We start from the raw sequence: 22,599 nt of genomic DNA on the forward strand, positions 1-22,599 counted from the left end.
CTGATGAAATGAGAGTGAGTCTTGATGGGCCAGATGGATGGGCCCGTGGCTGGATTGGTAAAGGGTAGAGAGCTCCAGTCCGACTCAGACGCCAGCAAGGTGGAGGTGGAGTACTGGTTTGGGCTGGTATCATCAAAGATGAGCTTGTGGGGCCTTTTCGGGTTGAGGATGGAGTCAAGCTCAACTCCCAGTCCTACTGCCAGTTTCTGGAAGACACCTTCTTCAAGCAGTGGTACAGGAAGAAGTCTGCATCCTTCAAGAAAAACATGATTTTCATGCAGGACAATGCTCCATCACACGCGTCCAAGTACTCAACAGCGTGGCTGGCAAGAAAGGGTATAAAAGAAGAAAATCTAATGACATGGCCTCCTTGTTCACCTGATCTGAACCCCATTGAGAACCTGTGGTCCATCATCAAATGTGAGATTTACAAGGAGGGAAAACAGTACACCTCTCTGAACAGTGTCTGGGAGGCTGTGGTTGCTGCTGCACGCAATGTTGATGGTGAACAGATCAAAACACTGACAGAATCCATGGATGGCAGGCTTTTGAGTGTCCTTGCAAAGAAAGGTGGCTATATTGGTCACTGATTTGTTTTTGTTTTGTTTTTGAATGTCAGAAATGTATATTTGTGAATGTTGAGATGTTATATTGGTTTCACTGGTAAAAATAAATAATTGAAATGGGTATATATTTGTTTTTTGTTAAGTTGCCTAATAATTATGCACAGTAATAGTCACCTGCACACACAGATATCCCCCTAAAATAGCTAAAACTAAAAACAAACTAAAAACTACTTCCAAAAATATTCAGCTTTGATATTAATGAGTTTTTTGGGTTCATTGAGAACATGGTTGTTGTTCAATAATAAAATTAATCCTCAAAAATACAACTTGCCTAATAATTCTGCACTCCCTGTAGACTGCAATTTAGCTAATATAGTGCTATAATCTTTTTTTTTTGTAAAAAATTTTTTGCCTTTTCTGAACTTCAGTTTTGGAAAATATGTACACTATTAAAAAAATTACTATAGCACTATATTAGCTAAATGGCAGTCTATATGTGTATTTTACGAATATTCGCTATATATTGCTATAACTTCGTTTTTTAGAATATTATGAATTTAGCAATAGAGCGAATAAATTCGTTATTTAGAATATTCGTCTTTTTTTTCCCCAATGTGTACTGTTATTCCACTTTGGCATACTGCTCCCCGACAAGTGTCCCCGTAACCATGGGAACGTCTGTGGGTTAGAATATACCATCGGATCTGAGTTTTCACGATCTCAGGGAAAACTCAGATCCGATGGTATTTTCTAACCCACAGGCGTTCCCATGGTTACGGGGACGCTTGTCGGGGAGGAGTATGCGAACAACTGTACAGATAGGAAAAAAATAATGCCAAAATTCTAAATAACGAATATATTCACTATATTGCTATGTATTCATTTTTTAAAATATTGGTCATTTTATTTTCCATATGAAAACATGATTCCTTCCTGCTTAAGTTGCTTGTGGGCCAATGGCTTATTGACCCACAAGAAAGAAGCAGGGAGGAATCATGTTTTCAGATGCTAAAAAATGACGAATATTCGATATAACAAATATATATCACTATATTCGTAATATTCGCGAATTTACGAAGTTACGATATTCGCAATTAATATTCGCTATTTAAATATTCGAGCTCATCACTACTATCCACCCCTTATCTGAAGCAATGTAAGTGTTCATTAACAAACGGTACATAGAAACTGGTTTTGAGAACAAAAAAGGGGCACTCCTTGATGCAACTCCTTGGTGCTTACAAGAAAGTAATGAAACTTTTTTCCACCCAAATTTTTCCCCCCCTGTTTTAGCATGAACTAATTGCTAAAAGATGCGCTGACAATAGTCTACCAGCAAATACAACTGTTAGTGACCAGATCTCATTCCCTTTCCCTGATTACACCCCTTAATATATCCCAAACACCCAAATATAGCTCCTATAGTCTCCCTATAATCTTCCTATACTGTGCTTAGCTCAGCCACAGCACAGCTTCGTGCAAGGTCACAAATACAAAGCAGAATGATGTTCTGCTTGTTCAGCACAGGCACCTCCCTGACTGCTGCATCCCTTTGGCTGATCTATGCTGTATGTCAGGCTCCAGTGGCGTAGGGATTGCCATAGCAACCATAGCAGTGGCTATGGGGCCCTACGCCACTAGGGGCCAGTCCGGACCGTATTCATTTTTAATTAATTTTTTTATTAACACACAGTAAAAGCACACAGGCAGCCAGGCCCGCCCGCCCGCCCGCCCAGTGTAGTGGGCGGGACGCGGGCGGTCCGCGGCTCGGGCCTGGCTGGGGGGAAGGCAAGGAGGAGTGGTCAGGACTGGAGGCTGAAGCAGGTGGGCCCGGGGCGCACTGCCGCACGAGCAGAAGAAGAGGTAGGCGGTGGAGGGGGCCGGAACGGGGGTGTACCTGAGGGACAGAGGAAGAGCCAGGCACCAGAGCCGCAGCGCAGGAAAGATTTCCTCCTAGTAACTAGATTGGGAGGAGGAGGGCAGGACCGGGCCGTGGTGGGGGCGGAGCCGGGCCATGGAGGGGGGGTTACCTGTTGTGGAGGGACTAGGGAGGGAGAGGGAGTGCGGCCGCACTAGCGCCAGATTCGCGCTATCGCTATCTGAGTCTGACTTACCGAAACCAGTCTGAGGCTGAGCAGAGCAGGCGCAGCTCAGACTCAGAGTGAGAGAGAGGAACCTTACCTCACAGACACAGTCACTAGTCCTACTCACTCCAGTCCAGACCAGTCCTCAGTCAGTGGTCTCCAGAGTCCAGACTCCAGTCTCCGTCCAGTCCAGTCCAGTGCCTCTCCAGTCTGTGCCTGCTGTCTGTGTGACTACAGTGACAGTGACTGTAAAAGTAAGTGATGTGATTCACTTGAATTTAAGGAAGTGAGATTATTGAGAATTTATGATATCTGACATAATCTAAATTCTTAAGTTAAAAAGAGCTGCCTGCAGACTCAGAGTGGGGTCCAAGAGAAGCAAGGGGCGCCCTCCTTATCATTGCAGGTATGCAGGCAGCTCTTTTTAACTTCAGAATTCAGATCATCAGACTCTCACTAATTACTAATTACAGCACACACCCTGCGCCCTGGCCTGTAGTGTCCACCATCAGACAGGGGAGGGAAGAAACCCCAGAACTAGAGTGTGGCCCCCAACACATCAGGGGGCACACTGACACTCTAGTTCTGGGGTTTATTTTCTTCCCTCCCCTGTCTGATGGTGGACACTACAGGGGTGTGTGCTGTAATTAGTAATTAGTGAGAGTCTGATGATCTGATGTTAAAAAGAGATGCCAGCAGTGATAAGGAGGGCGCCCCTTCCTTCTTTTGGGGGGCACACTCTTATATGACAGACATAAAGGTACTTTTACACTTGTGGCAGGACGGATCCGGCATGCTGTTCACCCTGTCGGATCCGTCCTGCTGGTATTTCGCTGGACCGCTGCTCCGTCCCCATTGACTATAATGGGGATGGGGCGGAGCTCCGGCGCAGCTCGGCACTGTGCGGTGAGAGGTCACCGGACGAAAAAGTCGGACTTGCAGTACTTTTCGGCCGCCAGCCTTTCACCGCACACTGCCGCGCTGCACTGGAGCTCTGTCCCCGTTCCCATTATAGTCAATGGGGACGGAGCAGCGGTCCAGCGAAATAGCGGCAGGACAGATCCAACAGGCTGAACAGCCTGTCGGATCCGTCCTGCCGCAAGTGTGAAACTGCTCATGGCGGTGGGAGATCTATAATGGGTGTTTGGGTGGGAGCTCTGGAAGGGGTGGTGGGAGGTCCGATAGATATGTGGGGGCTGCGGGGGGGCCTATAAATTTTTTTTGCTATGGGGCCCATGCATTTCTAGCTACGCCCCTGTCAGGCTCTCAGACAATTTGGACAAACCCTCCCCTCCACTTCCTCCCAGTGTCATGTGAACATCGTTCTTCTTCCTCCTTCGCGATTTTGCCTTCCTCCATGGACAGTAAAATGGGGGTGGCTGCACACTATTTTATGTAAACTGTCCGAAGCTTAAAAATCTTCTGATTCTTTTGTATTTTTCTTTAGAATCCATTTGATTATCCTTTGATGTGTCCTACACAACAAACCTGAGGGAAAACAAGCTTTGGAGTACAAACTGCTTCTTTAGCTAATAAAATGCTAAGAGAACATGAACAATCATATGCCAGGTTTTGCTATTTGATTATACTGTTTACAACTGTATTATTCTCCTTAGGGGAATGGATTATCATAAGTATATTCTTGTCCATAGTCATAGTATTATAGCTGTACTATTCTTTTACATAGGAGGCAGTATTATAGTAGTTATATTCTTGTACATAGGGGGCAGTATTATAGTAGTAATAAACTTGTATATAGGAGCAGTATTGCAGTAGATATATTTTTGTCCATAGTCGCATTACTATAGCTGTACTATTCGTGTACATAGGTGCAGTATTATAGTAGTTTTATTCTTGTACATATGGGCAGTATGTACAAAGGGACATACACCATGGCTATGAGTAAATGGATGCAAGAAGGTGGTAACAAACAGTCTGTTTGAAAGCATGCTGCACTGTCTGATTTTTTATGTTTAAATAAAAAAAAATGGCCTGAACGGAAAAACATCTCCATTGTACATTTTTCATTGCCACTACTATATAGACCTGCTGTGATACACAAATATGTAGGGTGCAGTATTATAGTAGTTATTTTCTTGTACATAGGAGCAGTATTATAGTAGTTATATTTTTGTACATAGGAGCAGTATTATAGTAGTTATATTCTTGTACATAGGAGGCAGTATTATAGTAGTTATATTCTTGTACATAGGAGGCAGTATTATAGTAGTTATATTCTTGTACATAGGAGCAGTATTATAGCAGTTATATTCTTGTACATAGAAGGCAGTATTATAGTAGTTATATTCTTGTACATATGAGGCAGTATTATAGTAGATATATTCTTGTACATAGAAGCAGTATTATAGTAGTTATATTCTTGCACATAGGAGGCAGTATTATAGTAGTTATATTCTTGTACATAGGAGCAGTATTATAGTAGTTATATTCTTGTACATAGGAGCAGTATTATAGTAGTTATATTTTTGTACATAGGAGCAGTATTATAGTAGTTATATTCTTATGCATAGAAGACGGCATTATAGTAATTATATTCTTGCATATAGAAGACAGTATTAAAATAGTTGTATTCTTGTACATGTTAGGCAGTATTACAGTAGTTATATTTTGTACATAGGAGCAGTATTATAGTAGTTATATTCTTGTACATAGGAGCAGTGTTATAGTAGTTATATTCTTTTAGATAGTGGGCAATATCAGAGTAGTTATATTCTAGTACATAGGAGTAGTGTTGAGCGAACCCGAACTGTAAAGTTTGGGTCCGTACCAAACTTTTCGAGTTCTGGTACCCGGACCCGAACGTGAACTTTGCCGGAAAAGTTCAGGTTCGATGTAAGGGCCTTTAATAAAGCTTTTGAAAGGCTGAAGGGCAGCCAATCAATAAGCTTTTAAGCTGTGGACACTTAGAAGCCATGCATCATGTGACTCCGCCTCTATACAAGCTGGATCACGTGTAGCACCGACCATCAGCTCTGAGTAGTACAGGGACAGGAAGCAGGCAGCTGAAGTGAGGGAGAGTGTTAAGAATTTGGCTATTTGTTTTGCATGTGACCTATACCGATTTTTTGTGGGTGCAATGCATCATCTTTGTACCCCTGACACAGAAATATAATAATTAATCTGGCTGTTAATTTTGTGGGTGACCTATAGTGATTTTTTGTGGGTGCAATGCACCATTTTTGTACCCCTGAGAAAAAAATATAATAGTTAGCCCGTCTGTTAATTCGGTAGGTGACAATATACCCATTTTAGGTGCGAGATACACGTGAAATTAATATAGTTAATCTGACTGTTAGTTCAGCAGGTGACATATACCCATTTTTGGTGATACCTGCACTGCATACGTGACAGGGAAATTAATATAGTTAATCTGTCTGTTAGTTCAGTGGGTGACCTCAAAGAATAAGGAGAGCATCGAATAAGGGAAGTGGCCATGGTGCTGCTGGTGCTGCTGGTGGAGCTCCTGTTGCAGGGAGAGGATGTGGTCGATCTGTGCAAGCTACACGCCCAAATGAAACACCTTCCTCAGGTGCACGTAGGTGTATGAATGGTGAGGCCAGAACAAGTAGAGGCGGTAGTAGATTGGGTGGCTGACAGTGCTTCCCGTTCCTTTACCATGTCTCTCACCCAATCCTCTGCTGAAACCGCAGAGTTGGCACCTGCAGCCCATAGGCATCTGTCTTTTACCTCACCCCCTTGCAAATCAGCCAATAAGTCATGAAGCAGCCTCTTATGCTTTTTGATGACTCTGCTGGCGGTGTATCCGTGGGCCATCCACCTAGCCCTGCCCCAGAAGTGGAAGAGATTGAGTGCACTGATGCCCAACCAATTATGTTTCAGGACATGGACATGGGAGGATCACCGGAGCATGTCTCTGATGATGATAACGAAATACAGGTGCGAACTTCTGCGGCTTTCTGATGTGTGCAGACCGGCAAGGAGGTCAGAGGTGAAGAGTGGGTGGAAGATGATGTGGAGGATGATGAGGTCCTAGACCCCACATGGAATCAATATCATGCGAGTGACGTGTGCAGTTCAGAGGACGAGGTGGTGGTCACACAGCGCCAGCCGCACAGCAAAAGAGGGTGCAGGGTGCAAAAGCAGGGTGGCCGTCCCCTAGCCAGTATGCCTGCTACTGCCCACCGCACCCCGGGACTGAGCACACCAAAGCCAGCTCCAAGGAGTTTCTTTCCGTGCCAGTTCTTTAGACAATGTGCTGACGATAAAACCAAGTGGTTTGCACGCTAGGCAAACATGTTCTAAACCTGAGCACCACCTGCATTACCAGGTATCTAAATGCAAAGCACGAGCCGCAGTGGAGTACGCACCTGAAAAACCACAAAATATCTCAGGCTCCTCTTGCTCCCTCTTCTGCTGAGGTCTCGGCCTCTTCCTCCCCCTCTGTTGTGACAGTGGCCCTCTGTTGTGACAGTGGCATAAGGCCATCCTTCATATAAGATTGGGCCAGGGGCTATTCATAGGGCCAGATTTATCATTAGCTCAGGTCAGAATAATGGAGTGAAAAAGTCCCAAAAAAGTCCCAAACGCTAAAACTGCGCACAAATTTGCGACTTTTTTCTGCTCTGCACTATGCTCGCCAGTTTTCTGAATGTGGGCGTGTTTTCTTATGTAAATTAATCTCTAGACAGATTTACTATTGGGACTATTTAAAAAAGTCGCAAAAAAGTCCCAATTTCACTCCAGTGAGGACCATGCTTATCTTATGAGACTTTTTAATAGAACATGCGACTTTTTCGTAAAGATGTGCGACTTTTGTAAAGCTGCTTACTGACGGATAAACTGCTACCGTCAAACCACATTTATTACAGTCTTAAAGGGCCGATCATAAATCTGACTTGGCTAAAACTGACTTTAGCCATATGTGAAAGTGGAGTGAGCTGTCAGAGTAATGATAAATCTGGCCCATAGTGTTCAGTATATTGGGCAGACTAGATGGGCCAAATGGTTCTTATCTGCTGATACATTCTATGGGCCAGATTTATCATTCCTCTGACAGCTCACTCCACTTTCACATATGGCTAAAGTCAGTTTTAGCCAAGTCAGATTTATGATCGGCCCTTTAAGACTGTAATAAATGTGGTTTGACGGTAGCAGTTTATCCGTCAGTAAGCAGCTTTACAAAAGTTGCACATCTTTACGAAAAATTCGCACGTTTTTCTGAAAAAGTCGCATGTTCTATTAAAAAGTCTCATAAGATAAGCATGGTCCTCACTGGAGTGAAATTGGGACTTTTTTGCGACTTTTTTAAATAGTCCCAATAGTAAATCTGTCTAGAGATTCATTTACATAAGAAGACACGCCCACTTTCAGAAAACTGGCGAGCATAGTGCAGAGCAGAAAAAAGTCGCAAATTTGTGCGCAGTTTTAGCGTTTGGGACTTTTTTGGGACTTTTTCACTCCATTATTCTGACCTGAGCTAATGATAAATCTGGCCCTATGTTTCTATGTTTCTGTCACCCCAGACAGAGAATGTGGCAGCAACACCACCACCTCCACCACCATAACCTAGCATGTTCATGAAGAAGGCATTGGCTATTCGTTCAGTCCTATAAGCCTACCCAACCCATAACCTCCACCCCTCACCCTCACCCATATAAATAAACACACCACACCACTGCTTGGATTTAATCGGCCACAGCAGCCGTTTATTAAATAAATACAACATAAATATAACATGAGTTAAACCCATGACGAGGGAGGACCTAGAAGCCCCAATAACTTTATAAACACTGGAACACCTGCGTCTCCATCTTGCCCCCAGCCGTTGAACCCAGCTCGGAGGCAGCAACTGATGGACGCGTAATTAGTTCCTACCAGCTCCTCAATGAGAGTCCAGCCCCTCCCGCTGAGCCCTCCCATCCTCAGGTACCACCATATTCCACCACTTCAAGGACCTCCCCCGCCTCCAAGAACGCGCAGCTTGACTACCTCAACCCTGCGCATCCCTCCACATACGCAAAGCTATCTCCACTCCACTCTGGAGCCCCAGAGCCCACAAATCCGTACCTACCGCATTCAAGTGCACTCCATCTGCTCTCCAAAACGCACCCTCACCCTTCTCCAATACCTCATGCCGCACCACCACACCACCATTCCTCGCCATAAAACGGCCCACCGCTCTGTTTACCTTTATCCTAGCCTTATTAAGGCTCTCCACTGACCTCGCACCTCTCCACGCCTTCCGCGGCACAATGTCAGACCAGACAATGACCACCCCCGGAAACAACGCCCAAATCCTGAGTAAGTCAAACTTGACATCCCGAACCAATTCCCTAAACGGACGCTTTCCTAAATCATTCCCCCCCACATGCAACACCAACACATCAGGAGGACGATCCAAACGAACGAAATGATGCACCTCCCGCAACACTCCGCCCCACAACATACCTCTGACTCCTAACCACCTGACCGTAGCCAACTCCGGACTCACACCCAACTGCCGACCACTCGGCCTCACATCCGCTCTGATTGCACCCCAGAACACATAGGAGTGCCCCAAAATCCACACCAACGCCGCCATCATTCGACCTGTGAACACAAAAGAACAAAATCAACATCACCTACCTACATCCTTACTCTACAACAATGCAGGCCACACATACGATTTAAAACGAACCGACTCCCAATGCCCAATCCTCCTAATCACCTCCTCACCGGCGCCCAACCTGGCTGCCTCAGTTGCCGCACCAATTCTGAATGAATGCCCAGAATAATCCTTAACCGGCACCCCCAAAACCTTTAAACATTTTTTAAAGACCGCCAGAAACTGAAACCTAGACAAAAAGGAACCGTCCTCATGCCTCAAAAACGGGACCTCGTTACTCTGCAAACCTGCACTATACGATCCCGCACACTTCACCGGGCACATACTACACCCCGGCACTGAAAACAACATAAAACGCTGCCCCCTACCCTCCTGATCCGTCTTTGACCTGCGAATCCGGACATGCAACCTATCCCCCACCAACTCAATATCATCACTCCTAAGCCCCCCCCACTCTCCTAACACCATCACACATTAACTCACCCAAGCGAAAAGCCCCAAAAAACGCCAAAGCAAACGCAGCCTTAAACAGTCCCAGCTCCCACCCCGAACTGCAAACACCACCCAACTTATCACCCATTTGCACCAACAACTCAAAAGACACTGGCCTCCGACAGTCCGGCACCCTGCCTGCACCCCTACGCCAACCCTTCAAAACCTGCCTTACTAGAAAACTCTTAGTCAAATCAGGTAACCCCCGCCACTTAAACCCAAATGCTATACCTGAAATAAGATGATTCACCTTTGACACCGACCACCCCTCGCTCTTCAACTGCCCCAACAACATCAACAACCGCACATCGCCATCCACTCCACCGGCACCCCAAGTCCCATTCCACGCCTCCCAGGTCGTCCACGCCTTACCATACTCCCTCCAAGTACCCGGACTCAACGAATCCCTCAACAACCCCATCACTTCTCCTCCAGGATTGCCCACAGCCACGACGGACACTCCAGACCCTCCACCTCCGCTTCTGGCGCAAGAAGCCGGAACCGCTCCCGGCGCAAGAAGCCGGAACCGCTCCCACTGTAAACGAGAAAGAGAATCCGCCACTGAATTAGCCACTCCAGCCACATGTTCCGCCACCAACCACACGTTAATCGACAAACAACGCAATACCAAAAACTGTAACAGCCTAACCACCGGCGGGGAAGATGCGGACAAACTGTTGATAGCCTGAACCACCCCCAAATTGTCACAATGAAAGCGCACCTTCCTGTTTCCCAATTTCTCGCCCCACAACACCACCGCCATTACAATGGGAAATAGTTCTAACAAGGCCATGTTTTTTACCCACCCACGACTTACCCACGACTCTGGCCACACGCCTGCACACCATTGTCCCTGGCAATAGGCCCCAAAACCCACCCCCCCTGACGCGTCTGTATATAACTCAAAATCCACGCTATCACACAACTCCGCCATCACCAAAGACCTACCATTGTACTGACCCAAAAACTCTGCCCACGCCCTCAAATCCCCTTTTAACTCTTTACGTAACCTGATAAAATGATACGGCGCCGATACCCCTGCCGTAGCCGCGGCCAATCTTCTACAAAAAATTCTACCCATAGGCATAATTTGACACGCAAAATTCAATTTACCTAACAATGACTGCAACTCCCGCAACCTAATCTTCTCCCTCCCCATGGCCCTATCAATCTCCTGACGTAGATCCACCAACTTATCCTGGGGAAGACTACACTCCATCCGTTCCGTATCTATAACAATCCCCAAAAAACACAATTCCGTCACCGGACCCAACGTCTTCTCCTGCGCCAACGGTACCCCAAAGCGCGCAAAAACCGACTGCACTGTATGCAGCAACAAAGAACAAACCCGTGATTTCGCCGGCCCTAAACATAAAAAATCGTCTAAATAATGGATAACGGATGAACAACCTGAAACTTCCACCACTACCCATTCCAGAAATGAGCTAAAAGTCTCAAAATAAGCACACGAAAGAGAGCAGCCCATCGGCAAGCACCTATCCACAAAATATTCCCCATCCCAAAAACAACCCAATAATCCCATGCTCTCTACATGCACCGGAAGCAAGCGAAACGCCGCCTCCACATCAACCTTAGCCATCAACGCCCCCTGCCCCAACCGCCTCACCCATTTTACAGCCGCATCAAATGAAGTGTAGACCACCGAACAAAGTTCAGGATCTATCCCATCATTGACCGACGCACCTTTCGGATAAGACAAGTGATGAATGAGCCGAAACTTGTTCGGCTCTTTCTTCGGCACCACCCCCAGCGGAGACACCCTCAACCCCCCAATCGGCGGCTCCTTGAATGGACCCGCCATCCGCCCCAACTCCACTTCCTTCCTTCGGATTCCGTTACTACTTCCGCGTGAACAAGCGCAGACCTAAGATTCTTAGGAACCATAGGCCCCGCCGTAACCACCGATGGAATCCGAAAACCAAACCTAAAACCATCCCCCAACAAACCAGCCGCAACCCGATCCGGGTATCTATCTAGGAACACCTGCATCTCTTCCACCCGCACCGGCGTCCGTCCCTTTTCCAGAACCATCCCCCCCCCCTATTCCTTCCCCCTTTGAAACAACGGTTAGCTCCATGAGCTCCCCCACACCCCGTGCACTCGTGCTTAAATTTGCACTTGGCCCCAAATCTGCAATTTCCTTTGTTGAAAAGGAAGCACAACCCTTTTGCTGATGCCGCTGCCAACGCCCCCGGGGATGATCCCCCGGACTCCCCCAGAAAGGACTGCCCAGCTCTAGGAGGCGCCGTCACCCTCAACCACAACCCAATATCCTTATGATCCCACCGGATATCAGGCCTCACCGCCTTACGCTGCCGAAACTGCTCATCGTACCTGAGCCAACCCACCCCACCATAAACCCTATAAGCCTCCCCAATAGCGTCCTGGTAGCAAAAAAGTGCCGAACAACATTCAGGAGACCTTTCACCAATGACACTTGCTAATATGGCAAACGCCTGAAGCCAATTAGCAAAGGTACGTGGGATCAAACGATGCCGCCGCTTCTCCTCCTCCTCCTTTTTTCCCTCGTCCTTCTTACCCCTATCCCGATTAAACCTTTCGAACGGGAGAAGCGAGAATATCTCCACGTACTCACCTTTCCAGATCTTTTCCCTCACCTCTTGCTTCAAATGAGCCCCCAGCGGCCCCTCAAAGCACACATACACCTCACCACGAGCCCTATCATCTAACCTCTGCCCCTCCCCTTCTCCACCAGCCTGCGTCTCCACTGACACCGACCCCAACCCCGCCGCAGCCCCTTGCACACCAACCCCTGACCCCGGCACCACTCCCCAACCAGGCAACGGAGACCCGCCGCCAGCTCCCATACCTGACAACCATCCCGCCAATCCCCCCAAAAACTGCCCCAAACCCTTACTAAAATGCCCCATGGTCCCCCCCCCACCAACCGGGAGACCCTGCGCTAACATGGAGCCCCAAGCAATCTCACCAGGCACCACGGGCGCTGTGACTCCCGCTGCCGCAGATCCTGACTCCTGCCGCACGGACACTGCACCATCATAGCTCCTGGACGTCGACGGCTGCTCCTCCTGGACCACTTGCACGACCCTCTGCACCACACTGGCCGGACACCGGGACGAGACCGCGGCCTCCACCACTGCAAGGGGACCTTCTTCCACGCTGCTCAAATCTTCTCTGGACCTGCGCTGGTATTCGTCCTCCACCAGCGCAGTCCGAGGAACCCGGACATCATCAGACCGCCGAGTGGACCGCCCACTGAAGGAGGGACTGGGCCGGTCCACCGTTCCTGGTCCCGAATCCAGCTGCACAGCCGCAGGGAGCGGGGGAAGGGGCGTCCCACTCCTCACAGGGCCCCGCCGCGTAACGGGATTCCTCCCACGGCGAGAGCGGCTCGCAGAAGGCTGAGCGGCCGCTCTCCGCCGCCGAGGGTCCACAGGGGGGCTCCCTACTCGGCGCCGGGCCCGGGGGGTGACTTCAGGGCTTAGGCGCGCCGGTGGAATACTCCGCCGCGGCCGGGCAGCCCGAACATTAGGGGTAGCCACAGGAGCAGGTGAAACTATGCATGCACCAACCTGCTCCTGCAGCCAGCCAGGCCCCCGCACCTCCGCTTCTCTCCTCAGCCTCTCTAACATCTCCTCCACCGTCATCACAGGCGCCGACATGCTGCAGTCCGTCCGATTCAGTCTCCTGGCCAACACTGCTCTTACTTCCGCCTTCTTCCTCCTTCTCACCTCTGGCCACGCCCCCCACCGCCCTAGCAACTCGCGCTTCCCTCCGCTCCCGCCCCCACTCACTATTGACCCTTTCCTCACTAGTCCTGCACAGCCAAGCCCCTTCATGAACTGTAATTCCATCTGATGGAGACAGAGACTTTTAAAAAACCTTATGGCGGTGGCTGTCACACATTACGTGGTTCCCAGCCACCACTACTTTTCCAGACGAGCCATCCCTGCCCTGCACAACAAAGTGGCGGACAAAATCAGATGTGCACTGCGCAATGCCATCTGTGGCAAGGTCCACATAACTACCGATACGTGGACCAGTAAGCACGGGCAGGGACGTTATATCTCCCTAACTGCACACTGGCTAAATGCAGTGGTGGCTGGGCCTGAGGCAGATAGCAGTTAGGCGCATGTCCTACCGCCACCGAGGATTGCAGGACATTACTCGTTGCCTCCTGTTTCTCCCTCCTTCTTCTTCGCTTGCTCCTCTACCACGTCCTCATCCGGTCAGTGTAGCACCTTCACCACAAACTTCAGCACAGTCAGGGGGAAACGACAGCAGGCTGTTTTGAAACAAATCTGTTTGGCGGAAAAAACCCACACCACACATGAGCTGTGGACAGGCATGGAACAACAGACCGATGAGTGGTTGGTACCGCTGAGCCTCAAGCCTGGCCTGGTGGTGTGCGATAGCGGGCGAAATCTCGTGGCAGCTCTGGGGCTAGCCGGGTTGACGCACATCCCTTGCCTGGTGCATGTACTAAATTTGGTGGTGCAAAGGTTCCTGAAAAATTACCCCGACATGTCAGAGCTGCTGAAGAAAGTGCGGGCCATCTGTGCATGCTTTCGGCGTTCTCACCCTGCTGCTGCCTGCCAGTCTGCGCTGCAGCATAACTTCAGCCTTCCCACTCACCGCCTCATATGCGACGTACCCACAAGGTGGAACTCCATCTTGCACATGCTGGCCAGACTGTGCGAGCAGCAGCAGGCGATAGTGGAGTTTCAGCTGCAGCACGCACGGGTGAGTCACTCTGCAGAACAGCACCACTTCACCACCAATGAGTGGGTCTCCATGCGGGACATGTGTGCTGTGTTGTGCTGTTTCAAGTACTCCACCAACATGGCCAGTGCCGATGACACAGTTCTTAGCGTTACTATCCCACTTCTATGTCTCCTTGAAAAAACACTTTGGACGATGATGGAAGAGGATGTGGCACAGGAGGAAGAGGGATCATTTCCACAGTTATCAGGCCAGTCATTCACAAGTGGCTCGGAGGGTGGGTTCCTGCACCAAAAGAGGCCAAGTACACAACTGTCCAGCCAGGGCACAATTCTTCAGGATGAGGAGGAGGATGATGATGAGGAGGAACCGTGTTCACAGCAGGGTGGCACCCAAAGCAGCTTATGGGCATAGATGGAGCGTGGCTGGGGGGATACAGAGGACACAGATGATACACCTCCCACAGAGGACAGCTTGTCGCTGCCTGTGGGCAGCCTGGCACACATGAGCAACTACATGCTGTAGTGCCTGCGCAATGACCACAGAGTTGACAACATTCTAACTTGTGCTGATTACTGGGTGGCCACCCTGCTGGATCCCCGCTACAAGGACAACGTACCGTCCTTAATTCCTTCACTGGAGCATGATCGGAAGATGCGCAAGTACAAGCACATGCTGGTAGAGGCGCTGTTGATAGCATTCACACCTGACAGAGGGGGCTCATTGGAAGCACAAGGCAAAGGCAGGGGAGGAGAAAGAAGTCGCCAATACAGCTGGGGCACCGTCAGCTCTTCAGAAGGCAGGATTAGCATGGCCGAAATGTGGAAAAGCTTTGTCAGCACGCCACAACAACCAGCACCACCAGCTGATACTTAGCAGGAGGCAGCATTTCAGCAATATGGTGGAACAGTATGTGTGCACATGCCTACACGTACTGAATGACGGGTCTGCCCCATTCAACTTCTGGGTCTCCAAATTGGGCACGTGGCTTGAGCTTGCCCATTACGCCTTGGAGGTGCTGGCCAGCCCTGCGGCAAGTGTATTGTCTAAATGTGTGTTTAGCACGGCAGCGGGGGTAATCACAGACAAGCGCAGCCGCCTGTCCACAGCCAACGTGGACATGCTCAATTTCATTAAAATGAACCAGGCATGGATCCCACAGTACCTTGTGCTGAGTAGACAAGTATATTGGCCGCACCCAGCCATTTTTATATTCCAGTGCACTTTCTCTTTGCATTCTCTTTTATATTTCCGAATGTTTTAGGGTCTTCCCAATTTAAAAAAATATATAAAAAAAATAAAATAAATAAAAGGAAAAAAAAGGAAAAAACAACAACCTTCACCGCTGCTTCCACCTACACCGCCACGTCCACCGCCTCCTTAACCACTTTGACCTCCGCCTCCTAGATCAAGATGATTATTTTTTATATTTTTATATTCTATGTTATTTTAAGTCATTTCCCTATCCACATTTGTTTGCAGGGCAACTGTCCTGTTCTTACCCCAATTTTGCTTCCTTTTGCAGCCCTCTAGCCCTTACTATGACTATTTTACAGCCATTTTTGTGCACCAAAGTTCGGGTCCCCCTTGACTTTAATGGGGTTCAGGTTCGAGTTCGGGTCAAGTTCGGGTCCCGACTCCCGAACCCGAACTTTGACCAGAAGTTCGTCCGAACCCAGTGAACCCGAACATCCACAGGTCCGCTCATCCCTACATAGGAGCAGTATTATAGTAGTTATATTCTTTTACATATGAGCAGTATTATAGCAGTTATATTTCTGAACATAGGAGGCAGTATTATTGTAGTTATATTCTTCTACATTGTAGGTAGTATTAGTTATATTCATCTACATAGGAGGCATTATTATATTAGTCATATTATTATACATAGGAGGCAGTATTATAGTAGTTATAGTCTTGTACAAAGGGAGGCAGATTTATAATAGTTATAGTCTTTTATATAGGGGCAATATTATAATAGTTATAGTCTTTTACATAGAAGGCAGTATTATAGTAGTTATATTCTTGTACATAGGAGGCAGCATTATAGTAGTTATATTCTTGTACATAGGAGGCAGCATTATAGTAGTTATATTCTTGTACATAGGAGCAGTATTATAGTAGTTATATTCTTGTACATAGGAGGCAGCATTATAGTAGTTATATTCTTGTACATAGGAGGCAGCATTATAGTAGTTATATTATTGTACATGGGGGCAGTGTTATATTAGTTAATCGTCTTGAACATTGTACCATTTTCCAAATTAAGTTCACATACATTATGACTTTGTTGTACATTATTGTTTACAACTGTGCTCTGACTTTTTATTCTTACTTCTTCATAACTTTGTGTAGAAAGTGAATATGCAAACCATTGCAAACTTTGTAATTTCCAACAATGATGTAACTTAAGTCTTTTGGGTCCATTGCAAAATCTGTATATTTTTCAAATTTCACGGCAGTACAGTTCTGCTCATATTGGCAGAAGTACATTTTGGTCTCCCATAAGCTATTGGACCCATATAAGCCCCTCATTTCAGTACGGCATTGAATGTCCAGTAGAAAATGTTTTAAATTACTGTCTCCCAATAGTCATGATTATGTTTTATGACCCATGCATCCCCTGCACTGTCTCTTCAGTGTCAGTGATGATGTTCTTCCAATTATCAAACCTTTTTGTGCCAGAAGGCTTGTTGCATAATGAAGATGAGAAGATATATATTACATAATATAAATGATTACAGAAGACACTTGTAATTACTGCCTGCAGGCACTTTATAAATAATAGAAATTCAGTGAAAAGAGAAAAAAAAATCATTTTTTTAATGCCTCCACCTAGATCACATCATGCAGCACTCAATGGGCAGATCAATTCACTTATATTTCTCTTGTATTTGCTAAAAATACAATCTCAAACCTGGCAGATTTCTTCCTAATAGTAAATTATTATTATTTATTATTATTAAAGCGCCATTCATTCCATAGCGCTGTACATATGAAAAGGGGTATATATGCATAATACATACAATTGCGCTAATCATAAACAAGACAAGTTACAAACTGGGACAGAAGGAGAGAGGGCCCTGCCCATGAGGGCTTACAATCTACATGGTATGGGAGAAGGACACAGTAGGTGAGGGTGAAGTTGGTCATGGCGGTATAGAGGCAGCAGGGTCACGGGTTGTAGGCTTGTCTGAAGAGGTGGGTTTTCAGGTTTCTTTTGAAGGATTCCACTGTTGGTGAGAGTCTGATATGTTGGGGTAGCGAGTTCCAGAGTATGGGGGATGCACGGGAGAAATCCTGAAGGCGATTGTGGGAAGAGGTGATAAGAGGAGAAGAGAGAAGGAGGTCTTGTGAGGATCGGAGAGTGCGTGTGGGGATGTATCGGGAAAGTAGCTCAGACATGTAGGGAGGGGACAGGTTATGGACGGCCTTGTATGTATTTGTTAGTACTTTGAAGTGAATTCTCTGGGCAACGGGGTGCCAGTGAAGGGATTGGCAGAGGGGAGAGGCAGAGGAGTAATAGGGTTAGAGGTGGATTAGTCGGGCAGCAGAGTTGAGGATATATTGGAGGGGTGCGAGAGTGCTAGATGGGAGGCCACAGAGGAGAATGTTGCAGTAGTCTAGGAGGGAGATGAGGAGGGCATGTACAAGAATTTTGGCAGATTCAAAGTTGAGGAAAGAGCGGATGCGGGAGATGTATTTAAGTTGGAGGCGGCAGGTGGTGGAAAGGGCTTGGATGTGCTGTCGGAAGGAAAGGGCAGAATCAAAGGTCACTCCAAGGCAGCGGACTTGGTTGACCGGGAATAGTGTGCAGCCATTGATCGTGATAGATAGGTCTGTTGGGGGGGTTGAGCAAGATGGGGGAAAGGTGATGAGTTCTGTTTTATCCATGTTAAGTTTTAGAAAGCGAAAGGCGAATAAGGAGGATATAGCAGATAGACATTGTGGGATTCTTGATAGTAAGGTGGTGATGTCTGGACCAGAGTGGTAGATTTGTGTGTCGTCAGCATAAGAGTGATACTGAAAGCCATGGGACTCTATGAGCTGTGGCAGGCCAAAAGTGTAGATAGAGAAGAGCAGGGGTCCTAGAAGAGAACCTTGCGGGATACCAACAGAGAGGGAATGAGGCGATGAGGTGGTGCGGGAGTGGGAGATGCTAAACGTCCGGTCTGTGAGGTATGATGTGATCCAGGTCAGTGATGCCAAAAGATGAGAGAGTTTGCAACAGAAAGGAGTGGTCAACAGTGTCGAAGGCAGAAGACAGGTCAAGGAGAAGGAGGACAGAGTATTGTTTCTTGGTTTTGGCTGTTAGTAGGTCATTGGTGACTTTGGTAAGGGCAGTCTCAGTCGAGTGGTGGAAGCCAGATTGTAGGCGGTCAAAGAGGGAGCAGGAGGAGAGGACAGTTCAGAATAGACATGTTGTTCAAGTAGCTTTAAAGGCATACGGAAGAAGTGATATGGGGCGATAACTGGACAAAGAAGATGGGTCAAGTGAAGGCTTTTTGAGGATGGGTGTAATGGTAGCATGTTTACAAGCAGAGGGAAAGACACCAGAGGTTAGTGATAGGCTAAAGAGATGAGTTAGGGCTGGGATAAACACTGTGGTGAGGTTAGGGATGAGGTGGGTTGGGATTGGGTCAAGTGCACAGGTGGTCAGATGAGATCTGGAGAGTAGAGTGGAGAGTTTTTCTTCTGTAATGGTGGAGAAGAGTGTTTTGGGAGAAGAAGACCGAGCAGTTGTGTACAGGGTCTGTGGGGACTGTGTACTGAAGCTTTCTCTGATGTTGACTATCTTTTGTTTGAAGTATTTGGCAAAGTCCTCATCTAAGATGAGAGGAGAGGGTGGGGGCGCTGGGGAACGGAGAAGGGAGTTTAAAGTGTTAAAAAGTTGTTTAGGGCTGTGAGCCAGGGAAGATATGAGAGATGAGAAATAGTAAATACTATGTGTGTAAGCGTTTTTGTTTCCCCATTAATTATCTGTCTTTATCTGTACATATGTGTGTGTTTGTGTGTTATGTATTTGTGTATAGTGTTTACATAGGCTTTGTTTGTATTTTTATATTTCTGTTTCTATAGTGTCCATGTTTACATATGTGTATTTTCCTATGCTTGTGTATGTGTTTACATCTGTAGTTATATTTGAGTCTGTGCATATCTGTTGTGAATAATGGTACTTTCACACTAGAGTTTTCGTCTTTCTGTATTGAGTTCCATCACAGGAGCTCAATACCGGAAAAAAAACTGATCATTTTTATCCTAATGCATTCTGAATGGAGAGCATTCCGTTCAGTCCCGTTTACGTTTTTTGGATGGAGAAAATACAGCAGCATGCTCCAGTTTTATCTCCGGCCAAAAATACTGAACACTTGCTGGAATGCCGGATCCGGCATTAATTTACATTAAAGTGTATTATTGCCGGATCCGGCATTAAGTGTTCCGGCAAAACGGACCCGGCATTTCGGTCTGCGCATGCGCAGACCTTTAAAAATGCAAAAAAATAAAAATACCGGATCAGTTTTTCCAGATGACACCGGGGAGACGGATCCAGTATTGCAATGCATTTGTCAGATGGAGCCACATTCGGATCAGTCAGACAAATGCCATCAGTTTGCATCCAGATTGACGGATGCCGGAATCCTCTACCACAAGTGTGAAGGTACCCTAAGTGTGTTTAGGGACATACACAAATCTCATAGGACCCCGTACCAAAACTCAGTTTGGTTGCCCTTTCCGACCAATTTCCTGCAATCACTCCCAGGCAATGCAGAATGCAAAGCACAACACCCCAGATTTTTTTTAATGTTCAGTGAATTTTTTTAAAATAAAATAATATGTCACACCTGGCCCCATCCACTTTATCCAACTTTTATGTCAGAACAAGTGCATCATAAATATGGGCTCATTCTGATCTCCATATTTCTCAATGTGCTCACACCAGACAACTGAAAAAAAAAACACTGAAAAATCTCTTGCTTCTTTTACAAAGCTGTCGGTCTGCACCCCTAGGGGGAGATCAGTGCATAGTAGTGGCATGACTAGAAATGACTGAGCCCCACAGCAAATTTTTGAAGGGGCCCCTCAACCTCAACAAATTCTTTGCAACCCCTTCATCCTGTGCAACTCCCACTCCTGTGTCTAGTCAAGATCGCTCTCTCAGACGATAGCAAAATCTTTTAGTCCTCCTTCTGGACAGGGCCCTTCTGAGTTCAGGCCTCAAACAAGCCGCTTCCCCTGTTTCCCCTATAGCTACGCCCCTGGTCCATAGGAATATATGCAATTGCAATTGACTGAATTAGAAGCTGTAGCAATCGTTTTGCACTGCCCCCACTAGTGGTGGCTACATGAAAATTCACGTTTTTCATGTTGGGAAGAGAAAGGAGTTTAGTGCCGCCAGAGCCCCATAGCAGTTGCGTGGTCTGCCTCCATTGAAGGTAGGCCACTGTGTCTTTGCGTGTATGCATACGCAGTACATATATGTATTTACATGCTTGCGTCCACATATGTCTACATGGACAGATGTCTGGGTCCTGACCATCAGTGATAGGGGCTCCTGTACTTAGACATTTGCAGTGTAGTTCTTGCATCTGTGTGGTTTTGGACCTCAGCCCTTTGGTCCAGTGCCACTATGTTCAGTCCACATCTTTGTGTCTGTGTTTCCTTTCATCGACTTCTCTATACTCCACTTACTGCGTGTAACAGTAGCAAGAGTTTGACAAAAAACTGAAATATCCTGCAACTTTAAGCAAATCATTGGCTATCAGCAGAGATGATATCCGAGAACGTTAGGTAGTCACAGGTGATGCTTGGTTTCCAGGGAAACAACATATTCACGCCATTCTATCCACATGAGGGCAGCGAAAGAACTGCGCTGTGAATTTCACTGCAGCAAATTATACTATGCAACTTTTACTGATGTGATATGCAGTATTATTATATTGCTACATATTGTTATATTATGATTTAGAAGTTTTATTATACTACTCTATATTATTTTATGGTATATTGTACTATGCGACATATATTAAAGGAGTTGTCCGGGTTCAGCCCTTCTTCCCTCATTCAGCATGAATGAGTAGAGTATCGGAGCATTTCATACTCTGATGCTCCTCCTTGCCCAGTGTGAAATGCGAAGAGCAAGGGCTGCTTTGTTTACATTCTCATTGCTAGGCTGAGGCTCTCACCCAGCAGTGATCCCAGTGACGTCACCAGCACTAATGGGTGGTCTATAGTGCTGTCCTAGCCTGTCCCGCCTAGCATACCCATAGCGAGACCCTGTACATTAACGGATCTAAAGAAAAAGCCCTTGCTCTGCACGATTCAGCGATTCATGAATGAGAGAAGAAGGGGTTATGCCTGGGTTCAGCTCTGAACCCGGAAAACCCCTTAAAGTCAGGGTTTTGCAAGGCTTTTAGCAAAAACCCCTGGAAAAAATATCTTATCTTTAGGAACTCTTTACTAGTGTTGAGCATGAATATTCGAAAAGCGAATTTTTATCTCGAATATCGCCACTTCCAGAATTTGCTAATATTTTGAATATAGTGCTATATATTCGTCATTGGCACACAAGCAGGGAGGAGTCATAATTTCAGATGGGAAAAAAGGATGAATATTCTAAAAAATGAATATATAGCACTATATTGAATATAGTGCTATATATTCGTATTTTAGAATATTCGTCATTTTTTTCCATCTGAAGTCATGATTCCTCCCTGCTTAAATTGCTTGTGTGCCAATGACTCATTGGCCCACAAGCAAGAAGCAGGGAGGAATCATGTGTTCAGATGGAAAAAATGACGAATATTCTAAAAACTAATGTAAAAAAAAAAGAATGTACAATATAATAAATATTCTAATTCGCAAAAATTCTACAAAATATTTGCAAAATATAAAGAATTTGAATATGACCCCTGCCGCTCATCACTACTCCTTACCAATTATGCTAGATTCCAGAATTGTTTCAGACTATAGATGATTGTTAGACCCCCCAAATGTTATCAAACCCCATACCGCAACATCAAGTCAGACCCCATACCAACAAAAATAATTGATATCAGATTGGATGAAAAATATAATCATAAATATTCAAATCAAAATAATCAGTAGCTAATATTTTATAGACTTTATGCATGTGTGATTGAACTTT

At 46.4% G+C, this 22,599-nt stretch overlaps 1 protein-coding gene across 1 annotated transcript in view; it reads right to left on the minus strand.

The window, feature by feature from the left end:
- The window catches only part of LOC120990704, an 82,972-nt gene extending 69,579 nt beyond the window's left edge, over positions 1–13,393 (minus strand). Inside the window, exons 1-2 of the mRNA XM_040419610.1 lie at positions 12,700–13,393; positions 9,080–9,220 (exon numbers count right to left, since the gene is read on the minus strand). Of these exons, the coding sequence (XP_040275544.1) occupies positions 9,080–9,220; positions 12,700–13,393 (835 nt within the window). The remainder of the gene's footprint in view (positions 1–9,079; positions 9,221–12,699) is intronic.
- Between the last annotated feature and the right edge of the window lie 9,206 nt (positions 13,394–22,599).

Source organism: Bufo bufo, chromosome 2 (assembly GCF_905171765.1).
Source record: "Bufo bufo chromosome 2, aBufBuf1.1, whole genome shotgun sequence".
Classification (NCBI taxonomy): domain Eukaryota; kingdom Metazoa; phylum Chordata; class Amphibia; order Anura; family Bufonidae; genus Bufo; species Bufo bufo.